General features: G+C 50.1%; 1 protein-coding gene across 1 annotated transcript; it reads left to right on the top strand.

Annotated features, from left to right (window-relative positions):
• Positions 1-11,054: 11,054 nt before the first annotated feature.
• LOC144328591 (uncharacterized) lies at positions 11,055-14,932 on the top strand. Its single transcript, XM_077932601.1, has 10 exons — positions 11,055-11,219; positions 12,284-12,425; positions 12,503-12,621; positions 12,735-12,884; positions 13,283-13,425; positions 13,579-13,693; positions 13,805-13,941; positions 14,120-14,239; positions 14,371-14,485; positions 14,753-14,932. Exons 1-10 carry the CDS (start codon positions 11,130-11,132, stop codon positions 14,930-14,932), a joined length of 1,311 nt encoding a protein of 436 aa, XP_077788727.1. The 5' UTR covers positions 11,055-11,129.
• Positions 14,933-15,739: the final 807 nt, after the last annotated feature.

The following is a 15,739-nucleotide window of genomic DNA, read 5'->3' as shown; positions in this document are numbered from 1 at the left end:
AGATTGGGGGGGGGGGTATAAAAAGTAAGTTATTATTATAATTATTGGCATTTTCTCAAGTCTTTAAAAGTTGTTACACACACTTGTCTTGGCTGCTCACCTCCATGCAACATGTAAGGTGAGAAACTCTGTCGCAACAGTAAAATTAAGATCTGCCTTGCTTTGACTGGTTCCTGCCACCGCTCATTTTTCTCTGACCGATCATGGATTTAGCCCCAAGCCCAAGAAACCAGTAACTGAAAGGAGGTGGTTCATGGGAATTGAAGAGTATGCTTTCTGCATACAGCACACCCACTGCCAAGCACCTCCATCTCACCTGCCCCCAACCCCATACCACCCCTCTCCTAAAACCCCAGTCTGTCACTTCCCAGCAATAGAATCAGCCGTTCTGGAAGATTCCTAAAATGTTATTAATCCAGAGTTCAGAATTCAAAGGTCCCAAATATAAAATAAACGTTCATAAATGTACACGGCAAACACATAAGTAAGTACAGGGGTTCAATCCTGTCAGCTTCTTTAGGAGACAACAAGAGTCTGCAAAGCAGGATACAAATAATAGAAAAAGTATTAAACTGTACATTTCAAAGAATATATATATATATATCACCCTAGTGTTGCATGGCATTCACATTTTCTAACCACTAGGCCACACGGACTCTCCTAGAACCTTGGCAGTGAGGCCGGGAATTCCATGTTCCCAACTGCCGTTGCCTAGCAACGGAGCTTGGGACCGTTTGAGGTTCCTCAGTTCCTCAGCATCCTGAGGTGGGCAGAGGTGTGCCAACCTGTTGCGACAGAGTTTCTCACGTTGCACGGAGGTGAGGAGCCAGGACAAGTTTAAAGACTTGAGTATAGCGTCACGAAGAGTCGGACACGACTAGACAGCAACAACAAATGGAGGTAAGTCTAGGTTGCCATGGCCAGGGGACCTAACCCTGGAACCTACTTGTATGAACTTTATTATGGTCACAGACCAGGATAAAAAAAAAAGAAAGAGCATATAAATAAAGTAGCAGTTAGGATTTATTTATTTTTAACCGATAACTGTTAGAGCAAATGAGGACAAAGAAACAGGCATAGGATAAAACTGTTTAATGGTCACTTTAAAATGTGAAGGTTCATTGTTGCTTCACAAGTTGTGTATGTCTTTAAGGGCCAGGGCAAGTAACGAAACCCACTCTTACAGCTGTGAAACATAGCAGGTTCTGCTGAGTTGTGTTAATCAAGCTGTGTCAGCAATTGGGTATAGTACCGTATTTTTCGCTCCATTGGACGCACTTTCCCCCCCTTAAAAAGTAAGGGGAAATGTCTGTGCGTCTTATGGAGCGAAGCCAGCAAGAGCCGCTGCTGCCGACAAGCTCTGCGCAGCTCTCCCTTTAAAGCAAGAGCTGTGTAGAGTGTGTCTGCGGCTCTGGCTGGCTTTACAGGGACTGCCGTCTGTCCCTCCTTCCGGCTCATTGTAAAGCCAGCAAGAGCCGCGGCTGCTGAGCTGAGGCGGGGAGGAGGGAGGGAAGGGGATTCCGTGGGTCCCTCCCTCCTCCGTGGCTCCCTTTGAAGCAGCAAAGTGGGAGGGAAGCCGCTTACGCCCGTGTAAGCAGCTCCTCTCCCACTTTCCTGCTTCAAAGCAGCCACGGAGGAGGGAAGGAGGGGACCCATGGATCCTCTTCGCTAGCAGCAAAGTGGGAGGGGAGCCGCTTACACTCGTGTAAGCAGCTCCTCTCCCACTTTCCTGCTTCAAAGCAGCCACGGACGAGGGAAGGAGGCGACCCATGGATCCTCTTCGCTGCTCGAGGCTGCAGCGGATTCCCTCCTCCCGGGCTTAATAATGTATATATGTCAAGGGCTTTGAGATGCATATAAAATCAGGCTCAGCATTATTAACTGGACTTAGATAAGCCATGGTTCCCCTTCCTTCCCTCCTCTGAGGCTCGCTTTAAAGCAGCAAAGTGGACAGGAGCCACCCGCTTTGCTGCTTTAAATAGTTGAGTCCAACATTTGATTCAGAATATTTTTTTTCATGTTTTCCTCCTCTAAAAACTCTCTGTCTTTTGTCTCCTCTGCCCAGGAGGACTCTCCCGTGTGAGTGCCTGGGGGCCCTGCTCCTTCCTGCCACTTACCACCTGGCCCAGGGCAGGGCCTGACGGGCCTCACTAGGACAGTTGCTGTTACTGCTGGAGGGGTCGAGTGCTTTTAAAATGTCTTTAAAATTTTCTTTTGAATTTTTTGTAGGTGGGGTGGGGTGGGGTGGATGCTTATTGGTCCAACGCCTGACTACTTGGTTACGCTATACCTGATGAATTTCTGCCTGCAAGTCTGTGGAAGCAGCTTGCAGAGTGGGGCACAAAGGAGCATAGTCTTTTCCCTTGGACTGTGCCTCCGGGTGCCCTGAGACGGAGTGGTGGCAGCATTACCATTTCTGTGGCGTTTTGTTTTGTCAAAAAGTAAATGGCTGCTGGCCTCCGTTCCAGAAACCTGACCCACATGGAGGGTAAGGGCAGGTGAGGGAGGGGAGAGTGGCCGGAGCCCCTTTACTACAACCTTGTTTCTAAATTTATTGTTTTGCATTGTTTTAATTGTCTGTTTTAACCATATTTGCACAGCAGTTTATAATAATAATAATAATGATAATATATAATAATAATAATTTATACCCCGCCCATCTGGCTGGGCTTCCCTAGCCACTCTGGGCGGCTTCCAAAAGAATATTAAAATACTGGATTGTTTCAAGAAGTGGCAGAGAGATCTTTCTAGATTTGTCTGGTGTCAGCGTGCTTGTGTTGTTCACTTGTGTTCCTTTGGTGGTGAGAGAGGTTGGGGTTGGCCTAGGGTGTGATTGTTTGTTTGTGATTGGCTGTGGTGATCTTTGTTTTCGTGTGTGAGTGAGGTGGGTGGGTGTTTTGGATCAGGTTAGCCATATTGATTTGTATGCTGTTGGTGGATTATTGTCATTGTCCTGTTGGGCTGTGTATGTGATAAAGGGGAGCCATACCGGGGTGAAGGTGTCTTCTTCCGTTTGTCCCCGTGTCAGTTTGTTTATTAGTTAATTTTTCCAGTAGGGCTGTTTCCCATACTATTTGGTACCATTGGTCCATGCTTACTCCTGACAGGTCTCTCCAGTGTCTGGTCATGGTGTTTCTGGCTGCTGAAAGTAGGTGGGTTATGAGTTCTTTGTGGTGTAAATGGGCATTGTTGTCTTGGAAGATGTTTAGTAGGGCCAATTCTGGGGTCATGTCTTTGCTCAGGTGCACCACAGGTTGCCAACTTCTCTCATTGTCCCCTTGGAACAAAGCTTCTCCTAATCCTATTTGACTGGCATTGGTTTGCATTTCAAAAGGACGTCAAAATCACCCACAAACTTACAAGGGCTTGTGTTAACAACTCAGCGGCTTGCTTGAATTGGTGTAAGAGCCATTCCAGTACACACTGGATTTCTGCTCCCAAGCCCAATCTAAATCCGAAATCACTCACTTCTCCTTGAGCAAACTGACATTTATACATTTTAATGGTCAGGTTTGCATCTTGCAATTGGGCCAAAGCTCTCTGCACATGCTTAAGGTGTTCTGGCCATGACTTAGAAAAAATTAACTCAACTTCTTCCAATCCCTCCCATCTCCCTCTGAGCATGGACAAAGGATTTTCTAGGAGCTTGCCAAAAGCTGGCTGGTCTGACACAAACTCTGGGCTCCTTGAGTAAATCTCAACCAAAATTCCTAACAGATTTTGAACACAGAGGTGGGGTAGGATGGAATCCCAATCAAACCTAAAAACACTTTTACTCATAACATAACCACACTGTTTCCTAGGACTAAAGTTCTGTAAAAGACCCACCAAATCCCATTTCTTCTCCACACAAACATTTGCATTACAAAACCTTTTTTGAAAAACAATAAACATATCGACTGGGTCTTTAAAGTCCTTGAGCTGTGGATAGAAAAACTCTTTTTCAGGCACAAAAGGGGTAAACTCTATTGTGCAAAGAGACTTTTCCGCAGTTTCTAAATGACCTAGGAGAGAGTGACCAAATCTCCGCTTTACTTCAAACGCGGCCAAATCTCCCACCATGGCAGAGGACTCTAAACTCTCCACAGCGGCTTGGCTGGGCTGAGCTGGCCCCCCTTTCTCTTCTTGCCTCTCAGCTTTTGGCTGACAGGACACGCTTGCATCTTTCACAGTCTGCGTCGCTAGGGGGGTCGCTGCAAGCTGCTGGAAAGGAACTGTAGATTTCAAAACCCCTTCCCCTAAAGTAAGGTTTGCACAAACTTGGGGTTCAGGGACTGGAACAAAGGGATCCCCCATAAAATCCTGGGAGGGAACTGAATCAATAGTTGCAGATTGGGGAATTAAATTTCCACCACTAGGATTACTCTTCCGAAAATCGGACTGGTTCAGCTGGGACAAAACTAAGTCATTTGATGGTCACAATATCAGAGTATATGCTTCGAAAGGAAGGCACAACAATTCGATGAAGGTGAACACTGGGAGGTGTGCTAGATGCTGAGGTGGGCCAGTTAACACCAGGGGTGGCAGTACATATTAAGCCAACCCTCTTCCCAACCGATTTCTCAGGAACAGCAGTCACAGCAGTTCCAGTGGTTTTGGGAGTTATAGCATCAGGCGCCCAACCTTCACCCCTCCCATCCGGGATAAGGCTTCCCTCAGCCCTCAAACCTTGAGGTGTTGTTCCCCAGTTTCCCATCCCCTGTACCTGGGTGGGTAAGACCTTGATGGAAAAAAGTTCACCGCAAGTTGTTGTTGGTAAACCTTAAATCCCAAATCGTTCCCCACCAGGACAGGACTTTTGCACACTTCAGGATCATGTACTATAGTTAGGTGGTTTCCATAGTACCCCTTATACGATACTGGAACAATGGCAGTAGGTTGAAAAATCTCATTCACACCATAGGGGCTAATCTTTAAGGGTTTAGCCTGCATCTGTATGGGCAAAACCAAATCTCTGGGCACACTGGTAATGTCAGACCCAGTGTCTCGGAAAGAGTTCACAGCAATTCCGTTGATCTCAATGGGGGCTGTAAACTTTGAATTAGCCCACTTCACATCAGGCACACTTGGAGCAGCACCAGTACTCACAGGTCCCACAATAACTGCACTTGAAGTGGCTACAGCTGGTTTGGAAGCTATAGCGTCAGGAGCTGCCCCACCCTTCCCCTCCGGGACCGGGCTTTCCCTAGTTCCTGATTTTTGCTGTTCCGCTTCCCAATCTTCCTCTGGTTGCTGGATCATGCGCACCGCAGGAGTCGAAGTCAAAACTGGAGGCTTCTTTTCACTTAATTGGGGGCAAACTGCTTTTATATGCCCCGGTTTCTTACAATAAAAGCACAGTCTGGAACTCGGAGACAATTTAGCATGTTCCCCACCTGCTGTAGGGGAGTCTTTTGCAGGAGTAGGGGGACCCCTGCTTTGATCTTTAACGGGAGGGCCGGACCTCCCGCCAGAAGCTGAGGCTGCCAGTCTGTACCCACCGGCCGGTCCCCTGTTTACCAGATGAGAATGATTTAGTCTAAAAGATTCTGCGAATTCTGTGGCCTCCTCTAAAGATCGTGGTCAGCAACCAAACTCGCAATTTCTGGAGACAGGTGGCGCATAAGTTGCTCTATTAGGGGTCTGGGTAAAAGGCGGATCTACATGGATCCTCATGGATCCTCCACTTTTTAAAAAAATAACTCCAACAAATGCAGTGTCAAATCACACCTAGAAGGCATGCCTACAAACTGGACTATAAAAAACATGGATCCAACACCACAAAAACATGGATCTGAGGCACGGATCCTCATGAATTCATATGATTTTTGCACTAGATCAGCCAAACTCACCGTCAAATTACATATCATGTCCAGGGGCATAGCCTGCACCACAAAAATCACGGATCCACAGCTTCCTGGCCATACCGTGGACTAAAAACGTGGTTTTGAAGCATGGATCTTCATGGATCCTCACACTTTTTGCATTGGGCCAACCCAAACTCACTGTCAAATCACATATCATAGCCAGGGGCACAGCCAACACCACAAAAACTCGGATCCACGCCTGCCTGGCCATACCGTGGCCCAAAAACGTGGTTCCAAACCATGGATCCTCATGATTTTTGCAAAAGACCAGCCCAAAGTCACTATCAGATCAAACATCATGACCAGGGGCACAGCATCTACCACAAAAATCACTGATCCACGGCTTCCTGGCCATATTGTGGCCCAAAAACGTGGTTTCGAAGCACGGATCCTCATGGATCCTCACGCTTTTTGCATTAGGCCACACCTAAATCACTGTCAAATCACACATCATGGCCAGGGGCACAGCATCCACCACAAAAAACTGAGATCTACGGCTTCCTGGCCACTCCATGGCCCAAAAACGTGGTTTTGAATCACAGATCCTCATGGATCCTCACTCTTTTTGCATTGGGCCAACCAAAACTCACTGTCAAATCACATATCATAGCCAGGTTCACAGCCTGCACCACAAAAAACTCGGATCCACACCTGCCTGGCCATACTGTGGCCCAAAAACGTGGTACCGAAGCATGGATCCTCATGGATCCTCATGATTTTTGCACTGGATCAGCCCAAAGTCACCATCAGATCAAACATCTTGGGCATGGGCACAGCATCCACCACAAAAATTACGGATCCATGGCTTCCTGGCCACTCCATGGCCCAAAAACGTGGTTCTGAACCACGGATCCTCATGGATCTTCACGCTTTTTACATTGGGCCACCCCAAACTCACTGTCAAATCACACATCATGGCCAGGGGCACAGCCTGCAACACAAAAAATTGAGATCCACGGCTTCCTGGCCATACCGTGGCCCAAAAACGTGGTTTCGAAGCACGGATCCTCACGCTTTTTGCATTGGGCCAACCCAAACTCACTGTCAAATCACACATCATATCCAGGGGCACAGCCTGCACCACAAAACTCAGATCCACGGCTTCCTGGCAACACCATGGACCAAAAACGTGGTTTTGAAGGTCGGATCCTCACGGATCCTAACGCTTTTTTCATTGGGCCAACCAAAACTCAACGGCAAATCACATATCATACCCAGGGGCACAGACTACACAACAAAAAACTTGGATCCACGGTTATCTGGCAACGCCATGGCCCAAGAACATGGTTTCAAAGCACGGATCCTCATGGATTCTCATTATTTTTGCACTAGATCAGCCCAAAGTCACCATCAGATCAAACATCATGGCCATGAGCACAGCATCCACCACAAAAATCACGGATCCACGGCTTCCTGGCCATACCGTGGACCAAAAACGTGGTTTTGAAGTATGGATCCTCATGGATCCTCACACTTTTTGCATTGGGCCAGCCCAAACTCACTGTCAAATCACACATCGTGTCCAGGGATACAACTTGCACCACAAAAAACTAGGATCCACAGCTTTCTGGTCATAACACGGCCCAAAAACGTGGTTTTGAAGCACGGATCCTCCTGGATCCTCACACTTTTCGCATTGGGCCATCCCAAACACACCGTTAAATCACACATCATGTCCAGGGGCACAGCCTGCACCACAAAAATCATGGATCCATGGCTTCCTGGCCACTCCGTGGCCCAAAAACGTGGTTTCGAAGCACGGATCCTCATGGATCCTCACACATTTTGCATTGGGCCAACCCAAATTCACTGTCAAATCACATATCATGTCGAGGGGCACAGCCTGCACCACAAAAAACTAGGATCCATGGCTTCCTGGTCATACCACAGCTCAAAAACGTGGTTTCGAAGCACGGATCCTCATGGATCCTCATGCTTTTTGCATTGGGCCAACCCAAACTCGCTGTCAAATCACATATCATGTCCAGCGGCACAGCCTGCAACACAAAAATCACGGATCCACGGCTTCCTGGCGACACCGTAGCCCAAAAACGTGGTTTTGAAGCACGGATCCTCATGCTTTTTGCACTAGATCAGCCCAAACTCACCGTCAAATCACACATCATGCCCAGGGGCATAGCTTGCACCGCAAAAAACTCGGATCCATGGGTTCCTGGTCATACCATGGCCAAAAAACGTGCTTTTGAAGCACGGATCCGGTACTATACCAGCTGCACTGGCTCCCGGTGGAGTACAGGATCAGGTTTAAGGTGCTGATTTTAACCTTTAAAGCCCTATATGGCCTAGGACCCTCGTGCCTACGGGACCGCCTCTCCTGGTATGTCCCACAGAGAAATTTACGGTCTGCAAATAAAAACATCCTGAAGATCCCAGGCCACAGAGAGGTTAGGCTGGCCTCAACTAGAGCCAGGGCTTTCTCGGCTGCGGCTCCAATCTGGTGGACCGCTCTGTCACAAGAGACTAGGGCCCTGCAGGACCTGACATCTTTCCGCAGGGCCTGCAAGACAGAGCTGTTCCACCAGGCCTTTGGTCAGGGCGCAGCCTGACCCCCTCCTCTGGCAATCTGCACAGAATTTTGCTTAATGGTTGCCATCAATTTGATTTTAATTAATTTTATAATGAATGTTTTTAGAATGTTGGATTATTCTGTTTGTTGTTAGCTGCCCTGAGCCCAGCTTTGGCTGGGGAGGGCGGGATATAAATAAAAATTTGTTATTATTATTATTATTATTATTATTAAGTTCTTCAAAGCCACACACACCTTCGGCTGAAAGCCAAAGTTCAAAGTTCTGGGCCATTTTCGCAGAATACACAGCAATGCTGTCTGAGGGACAAGACTTATCCCCTTTTCAGAAAGCCCTCCGATAGTTCTCAGGATGAAGTCCATGCCTTTGCATGACTAATTTTTTTAAGCGCTCATAGTCATGGATTTGGGATGAGGGGAGATGGCCCATCAATTCGGCTAGGTCTCCACAAATTAGGGAGCGCAAAATTGGCATGTACATTTTCAGGGACACCCCCATATCTCGGCAGGTTACTTCAAAAAGAGTCAGAGAACTCAGAACATCAGTGGGGGGCTGATATTTCGGAAATGCCCCCCAGTTAAGGTTGCTCAAAGTTAGCCCCGGAGGAGACTGTCTGCCATTTTCTCCTGGTGGCTCCTCGTGATTGTAGTCATACCTTGGAACAGGATGTCGAGACGCTCATCCCTCCGGACGCAGGTGTTCCTCCGCTGCGTATACACGCGAGGGTCTAGGGAGAAATTCCTCCTCCTTCTCCGCCGCGTACCATTGCACCGCTCCACAAGTTTCCCAAGCTCTTACTGGCGAGTAGACCCGTCCTGGGGTGGGGGAACGCCGTCTCACCGTTCTGCGAATGTCGCACGATGGACACTCTCGACGGTGGTCTCCCACAGACACTTCTTGCAGCTGCTGCGGCAGATCTTGATACTCATAAGCCATCCGGCTGACTCTCTGCCCCATAAGAATGGTTTTGCACCCACTCAACCGCATCGCCCTCTGAAAACTCCATCTCTTTAGGCTCTGCATAAACAAGATAGTTCCCTCTAGGACGTGTGGAGGCCATCCCAGCTTCCACTTCCTCACAAGGTGACAAGGGGTGGTTAACTGGCGCGCCCCTCTCTCTCTCCAAGTTGCAGGACTCTTGCCCACCCTTCCAAACAGTTCTTAAGGCGTCCACCAACTCTCTCTCCGACTCGGGATCTCCCGAAAACCAGGAGGCGGATTCCACTCTGGGACTTGGAGGTTGGGAGGGGGGGTTGTCTCCGAAGGAAGGGAACTGCCTTCTCCACCCGGACCCCATTCGTCCACAGTTCGCAAAGTGTATTCCTGGGGAGCCCCGGCTTCCATAATTCCTGACTATCTCTATCCCCCCCAAAAATAAAACGCCTTAGTACACAAAAGATTCGTGCCAATTTAAAATCAAAGTGCCTTTCTGCAGGGAAGTTCCATCCCACCGCTGCCACCATGTAGTAAAGGGGCTCCTTTACTACTACTAATAATAAAATTTATTCATACCCCGCCCTCCCCAGCCAAGACTGGGCTCAGGGTGGCTAACAACCAATAATAAAAAAATGTTGATTAAAATACAATTTAAAAGATTAAGATACAACATTAAAACATTAGGATGCAGCCTCTTCACAGGAGGGAAAAGGAAATAGAAAGAGGGGGAGGGAATCAAACTGATTCTAAGCCAAAGGTCAGGTGGAACAACTCTTTTTTACACGCCCTGCGGAAAGAAATCAGATCCTGCAGGGCCCTGGTCTCATGAGACAGAGCGTTCCACCAGGCCGGAGCCAGTGTTGAGAAGGCCCTGGCTCTGGTTGAGCTAATCTAACTTCCTTAGGCCCCGGGACCTCTAGGGTGTTGCTATATATGGACCTTAAGGTCCTCTGTGGGGCATACCAGGAGAGGCGGTCCCATAGGTACGAGGGTCCTAGGCTGTGAAGGGCTTTAAAGGTCAAAACCAGCACCTTAAATCTGACCCTGTACTCCACCGGGAAAAGCACTGGGTGAATATGCTCCCATGGCAGAGACCCCGTGAGGAGCCTCGCTGCAGCATTCTGCACCCGCTGGAGTTTCTGGGACAGCTTCAAGGGCAGCCCCGCGTAGAGCGAATTACAGTAGTCAAGCCTGGAGGTGACTATCGCATGGATCACTGTGGCCAGGTTGGGGCGGGTAAGGTAAGCGAAGGTGGAAAAATGTCACTTTGGCTGTTGTAACCTGCGTCTCCATGGAAAGGGAGGTGTCATGGATTACACCCAAACTCTTAACCGAAGGCTTCAATGAATAGAAGGATGAATAAGGTCTCTAAGGAAATGGAGGCCAGAGATTTTCAGTTTGTTTCCCAACCTACCTCGTCTGTGATTTCCTGATGAGCACAAAAACATGAATGGGTCTGATCCATTCTTCACATTCTGATGTTCCTGTTTCTCTTTTCTCATGGACAGGGAATTGATTTTGATGAAGATCAAATATCGGAAATCGGCCTGGAAGATGGGGAGGATCTTCCTCCAAGGTAATCCTGTGCTAATCCCCTCCCCCATAATCAATTGCTTTAAAAAAAAACCCCGGTCCATTTCTATGGTGGTGGTGCTTGGGGTCTTTGAAGGATGGGGGGCAATAAACCCTTTTGACAAAAGTGCTACTCCTGTCTCCCCTCAGCATCCCAACCACAGCTTCTCTGGATGCGGCTGATCTTCCTCCTGAAAGCGGCAGCAGGGACCAGCTGAACAACAGACTTATGGATTTCGTCGCAAGAATAAAGAGTGGGATGAGCCGAAGGAAGGCGCTCCGAGATCTTTGCGCCTTCCTGCAGAAGATCCAGGAACATGTGAGTTGCGTGGCGAGTTCCCGCCTCCCCCACGGAAATAAAGACACAGGACACCAGTATTTTAGGTTAATGGGCAAAATTAGGCCACAACTTTATTGATTACAGGAATTGAGTGGTATTGGCTTAGGCATTGGTCCTATCGACTAACCGGCTTCAGCCTGATTGCTAGAAGACCGGCAAGGGTTAACCACCAGTAGGGGGAGTCCTGCTGATGTACATCAACTAGGAGCTCCCCCAGGGTCACCGCTCGGGGCGTGCCTTAGGCCCACACCTCCATAGGCTTCGGACAGGGCAACGCCCCACGGAATCCTTTACCGGACTACCCTTCGATATGGGGGAAGGTGATGGCGCTTCCTCCCCCCACTCATCTGCATAACAATACCCTTACCAATGCCTCACTGCCAATGCCGAGGAAGTTGTGACAATTTGCTATGAGGTAGGCAAAAAGCCAAATGGCCGGTGCCAATTTGCCAAGTGGAAAAAATTCCTGCCGGGCCCCTTGACGGCGACCAACCGAAGTCCATAGCAATGTCAAAGAGCCAAACCTAAAGGGTGGGAAAACCGGAGCAGCTGGGGCACTGGGAGAAAAAGGGAAATCCTCAGCCGCGCCGGCCCTAAATAGCGCTGGCCACACCTCCCGGGCCAGCCGATTGGCTGGCAAGGGAGATGACGCGCCCGAGGATGCCCTGCTCTCATGGGGGCTGCAAGCCAGCCCCGAGTACGTGGGGGGAGGGCATGAAGCCCGCAACCCCACCTCCTCTCCAGCTCAGAAGTGGCTTTACTGAAGGGAAGCATTGCAACCATGCAGGGCTGTCAAGGCCTTCAGGCTGCTGCTTCTAGGCCCACCCTGCAAGGTGCCCAAGGGACGATCAGGCATCCCAGCACATACTCAATTTGGAGAACAGAGCTGGGCCATAGTGAGTAAAGTGGCTGAGAAAAGAAGAAAAAAAGCAAAGATTAGGAAAAGAGGGTTTAGGTTTAGGATGCTAAATGTTTTGGAATGTTTGGAATAAAAATGTTATAGGAAAAATGGTGATCAGTCCCTTCTCTGGGTTTCTTCTCAGCCATCGGCAGTGATTCATGCATGCTCCTATGGCCAACTGGTGGCGATTTCCTGCCTTTGTGCATTGGATCCGGACCCGGAGAGCAGGCAGCGGGCAGCAGAGGCCCTCTGCCATCTTCTGCCCATCCTGCGGTGCAACGAAGGTAAGACTGGAAGAATGCATCCCAGCATGGGGTGGGGTGAGCAAGACCCAAACTAACGCTTTGGCTTTCCTTTGCAGAGACACTGGCAGGAACGTTAAGGAACCAAATGCTCATCATCGGAGCTGAGGAGGTCCTCGAATCCACCGGAGGACCGGTTCCTGGGCTGTTCGTGAATAACTGTTACTCTCTTGCCACGGTAAGTCGCTGTCTCTCAAGCCACATGTTCTGGGTTCTGCAGAGGCAGCACCTGGGTTTTCTGCTCCCCAGCCCTGCCCTGTGGGCATCTCTGACCTTCCTCTCTCGCTTCAGGTCTTTGGCGCCTTTCTCCCTGCGGAGCAGCTCTTGGAGGCCATGTGCTTCCTGGCCAGAGACCTGGTTCTTGAGAGCAGCTTTGACCCCTTGGACATCTCCCACCTGCTGCAAAATTTCATCAAGCAGTTTGGCGGCACAAAAGTGAAGGTAAGGCATCTGGAAAGGTAGGAGAGAAGAAGATTCTCCGCTTTGGTGTAGGGGAGGCAAGCTCATGCCATTGGGTGGCCAGGACACATGTTAGTTGAGAGGGGCCTGGCAACGTCAGGACAAGAAGCTCAGCCAAGGGTCCTGAGAAACATGGGTTCAGGGATGGGGAACCCTCCTCCTTCTGGGAGCAGACTGGCAAGCTTCTTCTCTTGGCCCACAATGGAGAGGGGAACTGGCGCCCTGGAGCTGCCTGGGTCCAATACTCCCCAGGACCCTGAGTGGTACCTTGGAAGGAAGAGGCTGTGGTGGCACAGGTCAAGGGTCCCTCTTTCAATGAGGGATGGAGACAGCCCCGCTTCCTTGTACTCTCCAAGCAACCCTCTCCTTTTCTCTGACAGGTGGAGGTGCTGCTGGAGGCCTTCTATAGGATCAGCCAGGGGCCGACAGTGCAAGGCAGGAACATGGCCGTCTTCGCTTTCTCCATCTTGGCGCACCACCACCTGGACCAAGTGGTGCAATATCTCCTCCAGTTTCCCTTCGGGTAAGGAGCCCTCCAGGTTCTACTGGGCTAAGGGGGAGGTTGGCAAGCTGCAGGGCTTGCTCAGAAAGCCCTTGCTGCCGTTTCCTCTCTCTGGAGCATGGCAGCAAGCAGAAGACTTGAATCTGACCATTGCTCTTGTTTTTGCATTCACAGAGACTGCGAGAGAGTGTGGAAGGAGGTTTTACCATCGGCCGATCCAGAAAAGCTGATCCATCTCATGGCCAAGCAGATTTACCAAAGCCCCTTGGCGGAATCTGCCACCCAAGTGGTAAGGACCAACCACCTGCTTCCTGGCTTCCTTCTTCCCAGGGTAATATCGAGGGGTTCCTGTATTCTGCAGAAAAGCAGAGAAAGTGACTTGCACCCCTCTCTCTTCCAGCAACATCTCAGCAGCCTGTTGCACGCCATCCTCAGGATGGAGGACTACAAGGCAGCTGTGCGCCAGAACTTCCCACAGCTGCTGATCGCTCTCCTGGGGATGGTTGTAAACTTCCACTACTATCAGGAATTCCTCGGGTGAGTAGTGTGTTGCAAAGGGACCAATGGAGTCCTTTCCCCTTCAGCCTCGGGGGGGGGGGGGTTCCAGTCCAGCTTGGTTTTCCAAGGGAGGCTCTCCTTCAGGCGGCTGCTGGGGAAGGAATGTGAGTGTGTGCCAATGACCCTCCTGGTAAAACTGGCCTTGCTTTGGTTCCAGAGGGGCTAAGGAAGTTCTGCACCTCCTTCTTGGCACCACTGGAGAGCAAGTGGAGGCGGCCATCATCAACCAACTTTTCTGCCGGGAGACTTTCAGCCAGGGGTTGTCTGCCATGGTGAGGTAAGAGGAAGAACGCGGTGACCTTCCCCAGTGGCCTGGCAAATGGAGCTGAAGGCACAGGATCGGACTGTGCCCGTTTGCTTCCTGCGGTGTCTTTCCCTTCCTTACCAAGATCTCCTTCTCCATTTCAGAGCCGTCGGAAAGCGAAGCTGGTGGATCCCTCCCATGGTGGAAAGCATCATCGCTGCTCTCGAGGACCAGGATTTTGCCGGGATGCCACAAGTCGCGGCAGCTATCTACATCGAGGTGAGGGGGACTGACGCGGGAGGAAATGGGTGCAGCAAGGAGGCCCTGGCTTGGTTTCTGCCGAGTGTTGGGCTACTTTGAGCCTAAGGACTGTTGCCTGTTTTAGTGCTCCTCAGAGTAGACCCATTGGATTTGATGTACATGGCAAACTTTGGTCCATTCACTTCAGTGGGCTTGCTCTGTGCAGAATTGCAAATGGTGGGCAAAAGGAGAACCTGCCTCAGCCTCTTATCCCTGAAGGGTTTCTTTCTCTTTGGGCCTCTTTAGCTGCTCAGCTGCCGTCTGGAGGTCTATCCCTGTGAAGATACACTGGAGCAGCTCCTCACCTGGCTGGAATACGACTGCCTGGAAGTTCGGAAGCTCAGCGTCAGAGGGATATCCCTGCTTCTGGACTCTGGCATGGCAAGTGATGCTCAGAGGAGGGGGGGGTACAGATCTCGATTCTAATCATGGCCCAGCACTCTTTCCCTGGCACAATACTGAAGGGCCTGTGCTAAAAGGCATGAGGCCTTTCAGACCTTTGAAAAGATTCTCTCTTTTGTGTAGGACCCTGCGCTTCTGCGGCTCTTCCTGAGGGATTCCCTCTTTTATGTAGAAGCTGATGTCCTCCCAGAGTTGATAGAGCTGGTAGACCAAGCCTACCATTCCAGGGAGCTGGGAGAGGAAGACCTGGAGAAGCTGGCGGCAACCTACTGCGGCCTGGCTGCCCATGTGAGTATGAGGGGAAACATGACACCACACCCAATGGAGGAGGAATGCTTTGGAAGAGGAAGGGTGGGGTTTAGACTGGCATGCAGCGGAGATGTTCTGGCTTCAGGAGGGTGTTCCTCTGGAAAGTGATCTGATGAGAAACAAAACCTCTGATATTTTCTGCCTACAGGAGGAAGCCTCCGTCCGGGCATCAGCCATCGAACATCTGGGGCTGCTTCGGGGCTGGGCGAGAGACCAAAGACTTCCCATTACAACAACAGAAAAGGAAGCCATTCACGAACTGGTTGTGGTCCTCATTCACCTCGAAGACGAGGACCTTGAAGTGGCCAAGGTGAGGGCCAAAGAGGTGGAGGGATTGTTCTCAGGAGCTTCCGAGACTATGTCCCGCAATTTGTAACCCTCTTCTCTTCTTGTGTTGCAGGCCGCAAGGAAGGCTCTTTCCCATCTAGCCCCAGAAGTCAAGTGGTGGGCTCATTCCAACAAATTTAGCCTCCACTTTGCTCTCCACCAGGCTGCCAAGCATCTGGTAAGGTCCCTCTGCCT

The sequence above is a fragment of the Podarcis muralis genome, chromosome 7, assembly GCF_964188315.1.
Source record: "Podarcis muralis chromosome 7, rPodMur119.hap1.1, whole genome shotgun sequence".
In the NCBI taxonomy this organism is placed as follows: domain Eukaryota; kingdom Metazoa; phylum Chordata; class Lepidosauria; order Squamata; family Lacertidae; genus Podarcis; species Podarcis muralis.
The sequence above is the reverse complement of the archived record's forward strand: the minus strand, read 5'-3'. Positions and strand labels throughout refer to the sequence as shown.

What these genes read in the sequence shown, in the direction of transcription:
- LOC144328591 (XM_077932601.1), top strand. Translation starts at nt 11,130, where the DNA reads ATGGATTTCGTCGCAAGAATAAAGAGTGGGATGAGCCGAAGGAAGGCG. An exon ending in TGCAGAAGATCCAGGAACAT is followed by an intron (nt 11,220 to 12,283) that starts GTGAGTTGCGTG and finishes GTTTCTTCTCAG; the next exon opens with CCATCGGCAGTGATTCATGC. An exon ending in TTGGCGGCACAAAAGTGAAG is followed by an intron (nt 12,885 to 13,282) that starts GTAAGGCATCTG and finishes TTTCTCTGACAG; the next exon opens with GTGGAGGTGCTGCTGGAGGC.